Consider the following 16,508-nt stretch of genomic DNA (forward strand, 5'->3'; position numbering starts at 1 on the left):
GGCTGCGCATGCGCGGGAGCGGGGCGGGCCCGGCGCGGCCCCGCCCGCTGAGGGCCGGACCCACGGGCAACCACTTTGTGTGGGCTCCTTCACAGCCATTGCTCTTCGTCCCGTCACCGCTGAAAAGAGTCCGGCACCAACATCGTGGCACTTGTCTAAGAGACATTTTAATGTATTAATGAGATCCCTTCTTAGACTTCTCCAGACTAAACAGGCCCAGCCCCTGCAGTCTCTCCTCATATGAGATGTTCCAGACCCTCCATCCTCCTCATAGCCCGCTGCTGGACCCTCGCCAGTAGCTCCATGTCTTGCATTGACGAGCCCAGAACTGGATAGAGCACTGCAGAAGTGGCCTCGCTAGGGTAGAGGAGGTGGGGAGGATCACCTCCCTCAAGCTGCTGGCCACACTTCCCACCCCACCCCAGGATACCATTGGCCCTGCTGGAACAAGGAAAGCAGAGACAGCAAAGCTGTCCCTCTTTCCCACAGGGACTCTCCTCCTCCAGCCTTTGCCCTGCCTCTCACAGGTGCCAGCCTGGGTAAGCACTGTTTCAGCATCACTTGTTCCACAACACCATTTTAAAAAAAACCCTCAAAACCCCACCCTAAACCAAAACAAATCCCCACCCTATGGGTTCGGATCTCCCAAACTGTCAAGAGAACATCACCCCATTTTTTAAGTGTCAGGTCTGTTTGATGTTTGAATTGATTCTGGAAATAATGTCCCTGTTTGGAGTGTGGCCACCTCACATCAGGAAAAAGGGGAATTATCAGGATAACAAAAATCATGTGAGATGAAGGCAAGTTCCCCTAAAAACCACACAAACGCTAACTTGCACTCACCAGCTTTCTGTAAAAAAGTTACAGTATACAATCTTCTTGACATGTTTATAACTTACTACAAAATTCTGTGCTGAAGCCATGCTAATGCTAATCACACAGCATTTCTGCCTCAGTACATACCAAAAGCAGTTTAGTTTGTCTAAGGAAAAAATGCCAGAATGGTGTTTTTATGAACAACTTTTCAGTTACCATTAACACCACCTAGAGTTCACCTGAAAGTGAGGTACATCTATCATCAATTGCTTATTCTCTCTCAATCAAAACTCACATTCAAATAAGAAATTTATTGTTTACAATAATTATGCCTACTTTACATATAAAATAGGCGTTTCAATAATTTCCATTATCATGTTTTGGTATTAAATATTTCAATAGTTAAAACAGAAAACAGAATGATTTTGATTTTTAGCTGCATAATATGGTATGGGATGACAAATTTTGAAGTTGAGATATTCTTATCCAAGTAATAATTTATAAAATGCATTTTTAGTTAATTGCCATAGTGAAAAATGCTTGGGGCATTCATTAAAATATGCTTGGGGCATTTATTTATAAATGTTACCTTTTAAGATTTTTTTTCTTAAGGCAGAGTGGATGATTTTAGAACAAGTATTTTTATTTGGCATTGTGACTGTCTTGACTTAATCGAGCTGCAAACTCTACAAGTGTTCTTGTGGGCCGCCCTGCCATGCCCTTCCGAAGATATGGCACCTCATCTTTATTTGACATCACCCCAGCTATATCCAAATGGGCCCAGTGAGAGGCAGTCACAAATTCCTTCAGGAATGCAGCAGCTGTGCATGCTCCTCCAGCTCTGTGGGAAATACAAAGATGTATTGTTTCCAAAGCAATTCCAACAGCACACATATTAAACAAATAGGCTGAAAGAAAGGGGCACATGGGAGGTATTGTTTCATCTTACCTGCTGTACTTTCCAATGTTACTCACATCTGCAAGAGGACAGTCTGTGACTTGTTTTGTGTAATGCTTAAAAAGAGGCATCCTCCAAACTCTGTCCCCCGTCAAAATGCTGGCCTGAAAAAGAAACAATGATATTATGGGCAATTTGTTGTTTGTTTTTTTTTTTTTTAAGTGCACTTATAAGCCGTGTTTTCATGCATGGTTCTTTTTGTTTAGGTTTTATCAGTCTAAAAATCTTCAGCCAAGATATTAGATTTTTGCAAATACACTATTTGCAAAACAAAACAGACAATCCTGTTTTTAGATGCATTAGTGTTAGCCAAAAGGCAACATCAAAAGACCACATTTTTTATCTGTTTTTCCTTTTCCCTGGCAACAGAAATCCTTCCCTTCAGAGGCTTCCCTGATCCATCACACTTCAGCCACTCACAAGGCCTCTCTGAATTTCTGTCTCCCTGTTGTTAAGCAAGACCAATTATCTTTTTAACATGAACTAATTACTGCCAGTAGTCAAGAGTTTATGCATATGCAGTGAGTTACGGAACATGCAGATTCTTGAGATGTTTGGCATATGATATTATATCTCACTGAAGAGCTACTAATTAATAGTCGACATTATTGTCAAGTCGTTATAGCACTGACATAATTTCTCTAAAATTTCAAAACATAATAACATCTTTCAGATTTGCATAAAGACTTTCAGTAATGTACTAACTTTTCAATAAGATTTATCACAGAATTATTACTATTATGATTTAGCAATAATGCAGGTGGCCTACCTCATAGAGGTGAGTCCAAAGCCAAGATGAATTTGTGAACACTCCAGCCGCAGCAGATCCCAGTGCAACATCCATGGCACCTAAAGAAACACACCTTCAAGTTTATATGACAAAGGCAAAGGTGGACCTGAGCTATTCCCTGCATCCTGACTCCTCACAGAACTTTCCATCTTTAATTCCCATTATCAGTAACAGGAATTTATCAGACTGCAAAACCTGAAGACTTTAGTACACTGACATTTTTGAAAGTTTAAACATTTTTAAAACATTTTTATATTCTAAAAAAACTGTAGAAATCATAAAAATTATATTCTGTTTCACATAAAAATAAATTTTATGATTTAACATTGATGATTTTTATAAATAGTTTTAAGATAATTGTATTAAACTATAACAGTATCCTCTAAAAAAACCTAGATATTATTACTTTCATGTAGAAAATACAAGTGAATGGGATTTTTCCAGTTTGTAGACCTCTATAATTTTTGAGCTGATACTTTCTCTTTTGTGAATTTCACTTATATAGACTTTTGCATAGCATGTGTAAATTTACTTTATTAATAATTTAATTTATTAAAATAATCCTTATCAAAATATTAAATTATGGGGTTCAATATTTATCCACTTGATGCTCCAGAAGTGCTTCACTAATACCAACACTCAATCCTTAGTGAGATGGAAAAAGAAATAGTTTAGAAAAATATGTCTAAGAAATTTCTATGGGAGCCCTCTCTCTTCCTGCTTGGTGCCCAAGGATTCCAGACAGGAACACTTTTATACAAGCCAACCATCTTAGAACCAATTTCTCTTCTGTCTATTGAAATTTTCCACATCATTTGAACTGGTAAAACTGATGGAACATAATTTAAACCACTACCAGAGAATCTATGTAAGTATAATTATTTTGCTTAGCAAATTCATTAAGCAACACAGTGGAGTCCTGTCTGAATTACTCTTCTGTATTTGCTTTTATTTCAGCTAGAGTCACATCACCCATGACAGCTTGTTAGTGAGTACATGAGCTCCAACCACAATTGCTGGTTTTAAATTTAAATTTACTACTTCATTATTATACAATTGTAGAGATGAAACAATTAAAACACATTTCATAATGCCTAGAAGTATGCAAACTGCACAAAAAATAGGAGGTACTGCAGTCAAACAAATTCCTGGGGAATGATGAGAGCTCTCCTGTCATCACGGAGGCCTGAGCTTGCTCAAGAGTGGGAGAACTGACACTGGCTAGGTGCTCAGGCACTCAGCAAGCCACCCAGGAACCTGCCTGGGCTCCAGCATGGTCTGTGCCAGATGGACTGGGCAGGATTCTTCCATGAACATGTCACTACCTCTGCAACACTCAGGCTTGGGAGCTGAGAGGGTTCAGCTCAGAGACGGAAGAAGCACAGGGAAACACTGCAGAAACATTGAAGTCTGCATAGGTTTTCCTGCTCTTGGTTCCAGCTGGGCTGAGCCAACCCAACTTCATCTCCACTGCATGTTCCCTCCCCAGTCCAAAGACACACAAGCTGTGCTCACTGTTGTCCTGAAACATGTAAAATCATCTCAGTTGCCTTTGAATTAAGGTTGGGTTTATATACAAAGCACAACTAATCCACAGCCAAACTAAAGTGTAACACAAAACTGACTTTTGTGTCAGGGATGAGCAGGGAAGGGATACTGCTTACCTGTTAATGTTGCAGCATTCACAATAGCCCTTGCATTAAAATTGTGGGCATAACAGAGAGCATCAGCTAACAGCAGTCTTCCTTCTGCATCTGTGTTATCTACCTTCAAAGGCAAAATCAGTAAAAAACAGATAAAGTACTGTAAATGTCTCTTTCACTGATGTACTTCTCACATATCTTAAATAGCTATTTGATAGAGGCCCTAGAAACCTCAGGTAATAAAAATTTACTCAAACTACACTGAAAGAAAGAAAAAAAATAGTACAGGTATACAGTTATGTTTATAAAGTAAAAGTGTATCTGTATCTGAGGTAAGTCATCTTTCATTGCTACAACCTCCTCTGTATGCTGGGTCTCTGTAGTGTCGGCTCCTCAGAAGAGCCTGGAGAGGAGTCTCAGGGGAGCACACAGGCTGCATCATGTGCTTGGAGCTATCAGCACTTTCTTGCAGATTTCTCCTTGGTGGGGGAATACATGCCCAGTCTTTATTTCCTCAAAGCAGAGGGTGACTGAACTCAGTTTTCAGAGATGAATGTCAAAGAAATGGAAGGCTCAGCAAGACAGAAGTGGCAGAAACACAGAAATTCAGACAAAAAGAAAGCCATCTACTTCTGCATTAAATCAGTGATCTACAGTACAGTGGCTTTCAGCACAATTTAATCTAATAGATGAGTCTGGAATCATTTGTAATAAATATGAAAGGTACCTTGGGTACTGATTTGGCAAGCTCCTTTGAACCAACAGCCTCTATGACTCAGAGTTCTGATTGTACTGAGCATTTTGGCAGAGTAAAGACCTTGGTTACATCAGCAGGAGACTGATGTCTTACTCTCATGTCTTACTCCAGATAGCAAGGAATTGTCCTGAAGGGTCTGCTGGAAGCAATTAACATTATTTCTTTGGACTTAGAGCCTGTATTTATGGGCATTGCAAAAACCTCTTGTGCCAAACAAGCTTTTCTAGCATGCTCAATGAATGACCTTACTTTTCAGCTTTTCCTAGCAATTTATAAAACATGTCCTATCTCTTCAATCTACATTTGAAAAAATCCTGCAATAGCAATTTCTAGTTAGTAACATGCTTCTTACAATTTTAAAAACAGTACATTTGCACTGCTTATCTTTAAGGGTTTTTTCCAAATGTACTCTGCAGTCAACTTAGTTGATTAAACCAGTTCACTAAAAGCACTCAAAATCCAAGTTTCACATGCATACCTGAATTGTTTTTCCATTCTTGGCTCTAACTACATCCCCAGGCTTGTTTGCCTTACCACTGGGCATATTTTCACAGAGGGGTGCCAAACCTCAGAGACAAAATGGAAAGTGAATTACTAGTTTTCTTCTCAGAAAAGCTGTAGAAAAAACCCACTTAGATAAACTCCAAAAACCTCCTTAAGAAAACAGTGCAAGTGTAATTTTGAATTTAAGCTCAAAATCTGAATTTTCCCAGTTAATGAAAGACATACAGTCCAGTTTTCAATCAGAGAAACTCCTCTGCATGATGCACCACCAGGTTCTCTCACCTACACTACTTTCCCACTAGAGTTTTCTTCTACATTTTTCCCAGACAAGTGATATCGAGGAGCAATAAATACTATTTTATGTCTGCCACATATAATTATTCACAAGTAAAGGAACTTCTTTCTTTCTGATATTGAAAACTTCTCAAATAAGCACTCTGGAGCCATTCAAGCTCTGCTCATTCTATAATGTCTAGAGTGGTCCAAGGATTTGCCACATAACTCCAGCCATACCAAGAACAACTAGAAATGTGCAAAATACAGCCTCAGAGTCAGAATTGCAACTATGACTGGGATCATGGAATGAAAGGCACTCCACCACTTCTAGGGAAAACCTGCACCTGGCACAAGGTCCACAAGTGGAGCACCACTTTTCAGTGGCATAATGTAAAGACAGGCTCCACTGCCTGTGCTCCCCACCGCACACTTCAGGGAGGAACCTCACGCCGTCAGGATGTGTGTGGCCATCGCTGCCCTCTCCTGGCTGAAGCACAGAAGTGACTGAAGTACCAGTTAACTTATACATCGAGCTTCTCAAACTAAAACTTATCCTAGACCATATTCCATGTCATTGCCAGCTGGTCTTGCCACAGTGTCTGAATCAGCTTATTTAATTTTACCTCTGCATAAAAAATTAACTTTTTTTTTTCAGAAAAAAAAATCACTGCACATACAGTATCAGCAGACTAGTTTGGTTTGCTTTAGTTTTCTGCTGAGATATTCACATAAGGAAACTACAGCTGATCCCTCTTCCTGTTCAGTTCTGGCATGGACTCATGGACACATAGAGGTAGCTCGGCACTCCTGACTCCTTTTCATTCTAACTGCTTATACAGAGATGCACATTCCTTCTTGCAATGAAGGATTGGGACTTTTCAAAGACACATTGAAAGTATCTCTATTGACAAACAATTCTCACTTAAGATCTAAAAAAATCATACCATAAAAATCTTGATTTGGAGTTCCAATATTATATTCAAGTAAAGAATAGTAATTTTTGGATATGCAAGTAAAAATGGAAGAGAGATTGAGCGAGGCAAATGAGGGAAGTAGGTGTGCAAGAGTCCATAATGTTTGTACATGGCTTTCACCGCTGCTATTAGAAAAATACTCTTTCACAAAACCTTGTAGAACTAAGATTTTTGAATTCTCCCCACAAAAACACTTACCAATTATGTTCAAAGGTAGCTTTAGAGCTGCTGCTGTCACAATGGCTGAACAGACAGTTGCTGCCCCTCCCATATCTGCTCTCATCGCATCCATACCCGATGACGGCTTCAGTGAAATGCCACCACTGGAACAAACAGCTCAAGTTTGATGTCACATACACTGATGATGTTCTGTCCATGTGCAGTGTTAACACCAAAAATCAGTAAATGCTAGACCTGGGGCTCCAAATACGTCTGCAACCCTAGTAAGTGTACTGTAAGCAAGGTATCTGGGTTTTCATTTCAGATAAAATATTACTTTCTTATAATTAGGAGACCATAAAAATCCAGGTAAACTGCAGTGGAGTAACTCACTGGTCTTCATAATAGCAGTGCACAAAACAAACAAAATAGTACATGATGTACATGAATATTTATGTACATGAATAGTACATGACTAATAAATACTTCAGTACGATGTGGCATGGAAAGTAGCTATAAGGAACTGCTACAAAGAATGAGCTATTTTCTATTATTTTCCTTAAGCACCATCTAAATGTCCAGTGACATGCTGCAATTCTAAACATGCAAATTCTTCATCTGCAGGTTTGTTCAGGACAAGAAAAAAAAATAGCACCTTCTTTATTTTATTTCCCTGAATTTCCTTCTTCCCCTTACAAGATGATGGCATATTAATTCCTACTTTGGACAACTGATGTTGTCTTATTGCCAGAAAAGGCAGCACGATCTATTATACAAAGCAAGTTCAGTGCAACAGCATTGGAAGATGTGCTGAGCAATGAAAAAGCATATACCTATTGATTACGAATAGCAGGAAAGCAGTTTCTCCCTGTAGTAATTAAAATATTGGCATACAAGCATACATACCTGTCAAATGTAACTCCTTTTCCTACAAATACCAACGGGGAGTCATCTGTATTAGCACTCCCCAAATAGTGAATCTCCAGAAAGATGGGAGGTTCAGCTGAGCCCTTAGCTACACTCAGGAATGCTCCCATCTCTTGTGTTGTTATCCAAGACTCTGGTCTGGAATAGAAACATGTATTACTTTAGTTAGTTTGGTTTTTTTTCAACTGGACACTTTGACCAAGGTGATTTTTTTGAGATCGTGATTCTTGAAGGTTTGTACACAAACCATTTCAGATTAGTTAGTTATTTTGGAAGCAGTAGTTTAAATCAAATCACTACTACCTTTTTTGGTGAAGCAGAAAAATACTTCCTCAAAGTTGATCTTTGATATTTGTTTTGTCTTGTTTAAAAACAGCAACAGAACAAGGGCTTGTCTACAGTTTCTGCATCAGAAACACTGATCTTCCACTTGCCTGTGAGGCTGTAGATGCTAAAGGTATGTGAAGTAACAGTATTGAAGCAGGTTACATTTAGCATTCTGCTAGCAAGATTTCCCCCAGTCTTTTGCTTGTCAGTAAAACATGCACAACTAGTAAATCTGTTACCACTATAGAGCAGAAAGTAGAAATTCAGGGGCAATTTCTGTGAAAATTCACTTGCAAGGGCTTTTATGGACTCCATCTCACATTTTTAAAAACTATTAAAAAAATCCCAACAGCAACAAGTAGAAGATGTTTTATTATCACATCCACACAAAAAAAGCAAAAGGTAGGTAAAACACTCACTTGGGAAGAAAAATAAAGGTACTTTATTAGCCCTCTATTCACTGATGCTTCTTTACACATGTGTTAATTAAGCAGTAATTGACTGCATGACTAATTGACAGTTAATGATTTTACTGCATCACAGTATCTTGCTTCCTCTGCAAGCTAGCAGCTGATTTAATCCTTGACAACAGCCTGCAGTCTGGGCACCTCTCATATCTTTTCCCCAAACACTTCCCCTGCTTTTTGTCATTTGAATTAGCAAAGGGAAAATGAGATTTGAATAACTTCAGATTTGAATAACCTGGAAGGTATCTTATCTTACTGTTATGGTCCTCTACCCTACAGAGAAAACATTTCCATGGAATTTACCTTATGTGAACCTTTACATTGCTGAAACTTCTGAGCTTCTGTTCAATGTGTTCAGCAAATTTGATTGGAGTTATATAATTAGCTGGAGCCTCCATAAGGTACCGAGCCAGGTTCTGCCCCTCAGCATAGATAACACCTTTTTGCCAGGCTTCACTTTCAGCACTAAACAACAACACACAACAATCAGGATTATAGACATTTGCAAAAGTAAGATGTCAGCACTCACATATTTTCATTCTTAAAATGCAGTATCATTAATCTGGAGCAATTAAAAATATCACAGTTATCTTACTACAAAGACTCTAGTAACTCATCTCTGCTTCTAGTCAGTGCCAAATACTTCAGAGAAAGCTAGAAGAATCCAAGAGTAGACAGATGTGAAATTATCTATCCAATTCATTAGGTTTTATCCTAATCCTTACTAATCAAAGATTGGCTTAAATCCTTAAACAAAAGGTTTAATATCCCTTCCAAAGTTTTTAATCACATTACTTTTAACAGCTTTCAAAGTTTTTATTTACCATATAAAGTCTCCAATTCTGTTTTCCCCTTTACTGAAATATGATTATGTGGCAAGAATGGAATTTGGATCTCATTTCCCAGTGCACTCAAGGAACTTCACTAACAAATGACAGAACAAATATTCACTGAGCTGCCTGTCTCTCTGAGCTGGGAAGTCTCTCTGATTACTTTGCCAGACCAACAGTACAAAACCTTTCATTTTACTAAGACAGCTTACTTACTTATTACAGTTATCACAAAGCAAGGCACTGAACTGGATTTTGCCTCTAAAAAGAGCAGGACAATAATAGGAACGCAGGAATATAAATTATTAAAATAGGAATGCAGGAGGAACACAGAAGTATTGCCTGGATATGGAAGGATGTAATTTGGAAGCCAAATGTCAGCTGACACTGAAACTGGCAAGAAATGGGAAAGGTACCTAGAGGACTTCAATAGGTACACCGGCAGCAAAAGGTAGGGCAGGAATAACACCGTTCACTTGCTAAATGGTGCAGGCAATCCACTCAAAACTGACGAGACTGAAGTTCTCAATGCTGGCTTTGCATCAGCCTTAATAAAGATCTGCTTCCAGATTCCCCAGTTCTTTGTGCTCAGCAACAGAGTTTGAGGAAGAAGGGCATTCCTCGCGACAGGAAGAGAGATTTAAGACTTAGCTTAAGGATGATGGACATACACAAGTCCTTGGTAGCAGGCAGCACATATCTGAGGGTTCTGAGGGAACTGGCTGGCATCACTGCAAGCCTAGGCCCTTTCAGTTTGAAAGGTGTAACTGAACGTGGCTCCCAATGACTGAAAAGGACAAATATGTATCTTTAAAAATACCAGGGAGGATACAGGGAACTATAAGTCAGTTATCCCAGACCAATTCCTTAGAAGTTTGCAGAGAAAGTAATTTTGAGAGCCATTTCTAGGTATATGAAGGACAAGATGGTCACTGGGAACCACCAATTTAGATCTGGCACAAATTCCTGCCCAGCTTAACTGAATTGTGTGATGAGGTTTGTCACAGAGGACCACAGTGGATGCAATTAATCTTAAAGGTTTTTTCCAGCCTAAATGATTCTGTGATTTTTCTTGACTTTAGCTATGTTTTCACATAGAATCCTTGCAGACAAATTGAGAAAACATGAACTGAAGCAGGAATGTGTTTGAACACAGACACATCTCAGAGCTGCACAGTAAGACAGTAAGATTCAACAAGAAAAAATGCAGTAGGATGCAAAGAAAAAAATTCACTATAAGTGTAGGTAAGCACTAGAATAGATTGTCTAATGAGGTTGTAGAATTTTTCAACTCAGAAGGTATTAAAATATGGACTAAACAAAGGCCTGATCAATCTGACCAAGCTTTAATGTTGTATGTAATGTCCAGGTTATCCCAAATCCAAGTTGGAGCTGGACTGAATAACCTCCAGAAGTCTTTTCCAACCTCAATTACTATATAAAAAAAATTACTTCAATAACTGGTCATAGGACCATCTATGTTTTCAGGAAATCCTTATTTAATACAAATTTAATGAGGTTCTAAACTATCTGCTGTGCTCCAAAATAAGAAGAGTGTTTATTTTACATGTAACTTATCAAGACATGCTTAATCAAGAGGCTTCCACTTTATTTCACTGACTTCTTTTTAAGGAAGAACTTGTTCCTGTTTAAAGTACATACATTAAATACCTCTCCCCTGCATGACAGAATTTCTTATGCAGAACATCCAAAGTCCACTCCGATAATTATTCTGAAACCAAAAGCTGGTTCTACTTTCTGCTCTCAGTAAGTGATGTCTATTTAGAGACCATTAGAAATCAGGCTTCTCTTCTTACATTGTACTGTGTGAATGAAAATATAACAAATGAACTATCTCCATAGTGCATTGGTCTGATGTCAGCATTTCCTGATTCTCCAAAGGATTTATCCATTTATGGAGTTTGAAGCACCTCTTCTCCACAATTCTGGCACACAATACCAACAGAAGTCCTAGTATATCACAACTTCTTTTCAGGCAGCTTTTACTTTTATTGTGATCTTTCTTTTCTATGAAGCAACATTTATTTATCCTTAACCTCTGAATATGGCATCAAAACACATGGAACAAACACTATAAATATACTTGAGATGTAAAATACTTCAGGAAATTCAAATGAGTAGGAGTTAAGAAGATTACTGTTGCTAGCCCTATTCCTTCAGTTTTGTTTTTCTCATGCACAAGCATGTCATGCATACAGTTTCATAAATAACCAAACAACAGATGAATAAATAGGCAAGTTTTCCTTTGCCATCACCTTCCATGAAGCTGAGGAGTAACTACAGGCTTCTTTTTTTGCTTCAGCTCATTATATTCATGCAATCCAAGGACAGCACCTTCTGCAGCTGCTTGTGCATCTCCGCAGGGGTCTACTTCCACACAAGGGATCTCCAGGTCCTGGATCTGCCTGCAGCCAACTGAAAAATACAGCACAGAACTGAAGGCCAAATATTGCACAGAACAGCAAAACAGGGGTCCAAGATGATCAATAGGACATTGCAAGGAAGAAATAATTTTAATTCAAGATACCTGAGTTTATAAGTAAGTCAGTCAAAGAGATCATGCAGTAGAAGGATTAAAAATGCTAATGACCATTTACTGGCAAATTTTTACTAAAAGTATCAGTTGATGAATAGTAATTATTAAAATGTTACACAAGAATAAAAAAGGAAAGATCACAGTTGTTCTGACTCCTTAAAGCTCATTCTGTAGCAAAGCAAGGCTCTGTTATTCTGGAGTGCTATGAATTATGACTATCTACTGATATCAGAAATTTGTCATAATTTTGATTTTTGCCAAGAATATGACTGTTCTTTTCTTCCAGGTGAGTTTATATACCCCTTTATAAACAATGTATTCCATAAATTCTGTTTTGTTCCAAGTAATTTAACAATGTTTTATGTCAGGTAGAAAGTAAATGTTAATTAATAATGTTAATGGCAGCTACAGGCTAGCATTTGGACATACAGCTGTCATCCAATCACAGACTATGAAGTCTTCAGTGAGAACTCTTAATTCTTATTTTACACTCTTAGATGAAGCAGTTATCCTTGATTAAGATAAGCCCTCTTCTGTCTTCAGCAGATAATATACACTGAGTCACAGTACTGATGTTGTGAAATATATTAGTTTATAACACAAACATCTCAATTAAGAAATTGAGTTCAGTTTCAAAAAAAAGTGGCAGACGTAAATATATGTGCATACAGAATGACCATAAAGTGTATTGGTGATGTTCACCGGCTCCAAAATACTAATTAGACAAGCGCCTTTACAATATCACATTGTTTATGAAAGTTATTTGATATAAATAACTGCAGTTACCTGTCCTCAGATTTGATTTATATTCTTGATAAGTACTTGCTCTCTAAAGAAAAATTTACATAAGTATCAGTGACAAGTAAATGCATTTACATAACCATGCAGTAAGTTGTGCATTTTAAAACAAAGGCATTCCTACACTTGGTCTTCAAAAGTGGAACATACTGCAGAACTGCAACTGCTTTACAGATAAAATGCTTAAAAAATTAAAAAATAGTTAACCTGCAACAGCTGTACGAATATTTTCTTTGCCTTCATTCCAGTTTTCTTGTTCATTTATTCCAGCATTCTTCTTACCCAAGCCAACTACCACCACACTTGGAAAGTCCTAGATGAAGCCAACACACAAATGGATTCACTTTCCTCATTGTTACAGACACTGCAGAGTTGTTAAAAAGACTTTACTTTCTAAATCAATCCAAGCATAGCATTAAAATACATATATTCAATATAGATATCAGACACTTTTCATTAAGAGTGCCTGCATGGTGCTGCTGTCCTGTGCTCCCAATCATTTGCCACAGGCATGCAGTCAAGTTATCTGTTGTCCAGTTAATAAAATCATGTGCACTGCACATAGCAGACAGGGCTTTATGCTCAACACACGGTAAATCTGATACTCCCAAGGGCAAGCCTAAGAGTCCTTGGAAAGCAGATCCAGCTTTCAAGCTGTAAGAAAGGACAGAACTTATCTGGAGAATTGTAACCTTTTTTTGGCACAGTACTATGTTCAAGAAAATAATTTCAAAAGCTCAGTGTGTTAGCATCTCAGGAGCACTGCTGGCAGGATTTGCCAGGTAGCAAACCAAAGTTGCACAGGGGTACCTCTCCAGAACTCAGGAAAACAATGTAGCGCAGCAGACTACATGCTTGCCTCTTAAGCTGCATACAAGTAGAAAGAAAAAAAGAAGTAATGAGGATTAATGGAGCCTTTGAAGAGTGAAGTCAAATTTGAATAAAACTCAAAGCTATATATATGAACATATATAATGTTCCTATAGCTCTTAAGAAAAAATTAAGTTAATCTTAGGCTTTCCTTTCCATGCGTGTCAGCCTCTAACAGTCAGCTTTCAAACTGCTACACTGTAGTAAAGTCTTTTAGTCCACAAAATGCTGAAACTTGTGTTAGCTTTCCAGAAAATCAGTGATACCAGTTAACATTTTCCTATCTTCTTTTGCAGAGATTTGCTATTCACTTCAGAGACCATCCTGTATGCAGAACTGAGATAATGGGACCTTCATTGCACTCAACTTCCATGAAATTTCTGAGAGCCTTTTTACCAACTCCAGTGTCAGCTGCATGGGTTGTCCACACAGGAATTTATACATGGTAGGCAATTATCGCTACAAATGGATTTATTTCAGATTATATAAATAGCCTTAATGTAAGATTCAGTTACTTAGACAGGAACACCTAGTGTCACAACACATGCCTGCCTAGGCCTTAGCTAGGACTCCAAAATGCATAAATCATTCCATATTGGTCAGCTTCACACATGTGCATTAGGTCTATCCTGGCTTCTCAAATGGCACAAAAAGACTGACACTGAGAAGATGAATCTTCATTCCATACCCTTGTGATCTATCATGTCTGTCCATACAAAAGTCCTGCTTGAAGAACAGTCCCATATCGTGTTTTCAGAGGTTTCATGCCTTAAAACCTCTGACAAAAGCATGTGAAGGGACTGTCTTTTGTTAGAACTGTCAGATCTGGAAGGTCTTTGCACTTATCAGTAACTCCTCACACACTCACCCCTCCTGGGCACAGGAGGCACAGAAGTCAGATCCAAAACTGCCATGCTTTAGCTCATTCAGGAAGCAGTACAGCACCTTTGGAGCAGACTTGTTCACATCCTTTCCATTTGCAGCATGGCGGAGGGAGTACAGGACTGTACAAAAGTCTGTGCAAACATGGGCAGTGCAGAGCAGGAGTTGAAACGGTCAGGGAGAGGGAAGAAGAGCAGGCCATTTATACAAGCACAGCAGTGAACTCAGCATAAAATTAGACATAAGGACAAACTTCCCATATCAATCTACTAGCATATGAAAACACAAAGCTCATACCTGATGCAAACCATGAAATATGCGTGTTTTGCCTTTCTTCAAAGATGGCCCACATCTAGGACATAAAAAGATTCTTTCAATACAGAAGACCTTACCTGTGATAAATCTTACAGTACTACATTTACTCCATGACCACACGTGCAACTGGGACATTTGGCTTTATGCTGATTCAGAGCAGAGGACAAGTCTCATGAAATTTTTGCATGTTTGCTCAATGATTGGTTTTATCATGGGAGCTCCCTTCCAAACTGCCGAAGCAAATACCAGCCTGACAGTGATATGGACACAGACAGTAATAACGGAAAAAAAAAAAAAAAAGATCATTCCTCCTGATATTTGTAGTACTTTAGTCCATTTCAGAAGCTTATCACACACTTACAAGGACAGAAGCGCTCTCAGCTTTCCAGACACAAGCTTATCAAAAGCATCTCCTGCACTAGTGAACTGGGCAACACCATCATCCTTTTCATTAGAGTAGACTCCCAGAACAAGACCCTAGAAAAAGACACACATTAATGTAAATAACACGAGATTTACAGACTCATATCAGAGAGCACACTGTTCAAACTATTGCTACATCTCTATGTATTTATCTCAGTTTTTGAATTTGATGCACAGAGTAACACTTCAGTAAGCAAGGACTACAACTAATTTAAAGTGTGAAAAATAAATCAGATACAACATAACTGAGCTTACAGCAATTCTGCCGATCATAGAAAGGCAAAAACTCTTTCAACCAGTAACTTTAAGTACAAAAGAGCTACTCCCCGCCAGCGCAGACCTGCAGTCCTGTACACCCAAAAGGAGCAGAGAGAGCCGCAGCACTCCTGACCCAGGTCCGGGGGGCACACGGGGCACTCAGCCGAGAGCCGCGGGCCCGAGCGGAGGGAGGGACACGCAGCTCCCGCGCCGGCTCCCCCGCCGCCCCTCACCTTGCCGGCCGCGCCGCGGCTGTAGTCCCGCGGCGAGGGGCCCTGAGCCGAGCAGCTGCAGGCCCGGGGCACGTCCCGGGCGAGGCGGCGCGCAGCCAGGCTCCGCACGCAGGGCAGCAGCATGGCACCGAGCACGGCGGGCAGCAGGGGAAGGAGCAGGGGAAGGAGCAGCGCGGCCGGGCCCGGCGCGCTCCGTGCCTCATCAGCCGGCGCCGCGAGGGGCGGTGCCCGGGATGGAGGGCGGGCATCCCTGGGGACCGGAGCTGCGGTTTCCCGATGGCGTACCAGAATTTGTGCGAGGGGCGTCTTGCTTCACGGTGGATTTTTTGCCCTCTCCTGGCATGCTCCAGATGGGTGGTGGTGCTTCTCTCGGGGGCTTATCACAAACTTAGGCAGCCCTAGTCTGCATACTGCATACATAATTTGCGTATTGAAGATTAAAAAGTAAATTATTTCAGAAAAATAAAACTTTATTGCAAACGCACGTTATTTTCTACGAGAAAGCAGTAACAATTTCAGACTGAAATTACGAAAAATCAAAACGTGGTAAATGAAAAAAAAAAACCAAAAACAGCAATGCAACGAGGATGACTGTGGTTATATTCTGTCAGGAAAATTCACAGCAGAATACGGGGTCATCGCTGTAATATCAGAAGTAGATTTATGCTCAGCAAAAACACTGCACGGAAAAGAACTGGCTGGAGTTTGCTGACAGTTACTATATTGTCAGTCTGAAGAGCACTG

General features: G+C 39.5%; 1 protein-coding gene across 3 annotated transcripts; it reads right to left on the reverse strand.

The window, feature by feature from the left end:
- Positions 1–1,107: 1,107 nt before the first annotated feature.
- LAP3 (leucine aminopeptidase 3) lies at positions 1,108–15,952 on the reverse strand. Of its 3 annotated transcripts, XM_015625492.3 has the most exons (13): positions 15,765–15,952; positions 15,212–15,327; positions 14,833–14,887; positions 12,991–13,096; positions 11,705–11,864; positions 8,902–9,063; positions 7,784–7,942; positions 6,917–7,041; positions 5,443–5,531; positions 4,229–4,331; positions 2,544–2,623; positions 1,766–1,878; positions 1,108–1,657 (listed from the first exon to the last, which is right to left on the reverse strand). In XM_015625492.3, exons 1-13 carry the CDS (start codon positions 15,885–15,887, stop codon positions 1,459–1,461), a joined length of 1,590 nt encoding a protein of 529 aa, XP_015480978.1. In that variant the 5' UTR covers positions 15,888–15,952; the 3' UTR covers positions 1,108–1,458. The 3 variants fall into 3 exon arrangements, with proteins under 3 accessions (XP_015480978.1, XP_015480979.1, XP_015480980.1); XM_015625493.1 differs by lacking the exons at positions 15,212–15,327; positions 15,765–15,952 and adding an exon at positions 12,772–12,814; XM_015625494.3 differs by lacking the exons at positions 14,833–14,887; positions 15,212–15,327; positions 15,765–15,952 and adding exons at positions 12,772–12,814; positions 14,522–14,806.
- Positions 15,953–16,508: the final 556 nt, after the last annotated feature.

Source organism: Parus major, chromosome 4 (genome assembly GCF_001522545.3).
Source record: "Parus major isolate Abel chromosome 4, Parus_major1.1, whole genome shotgun sequence".
NCBI lineage: Eukaryota > Metazoa > Chordata > Aves > Passeriformes > Paridae > Parus > Parus major.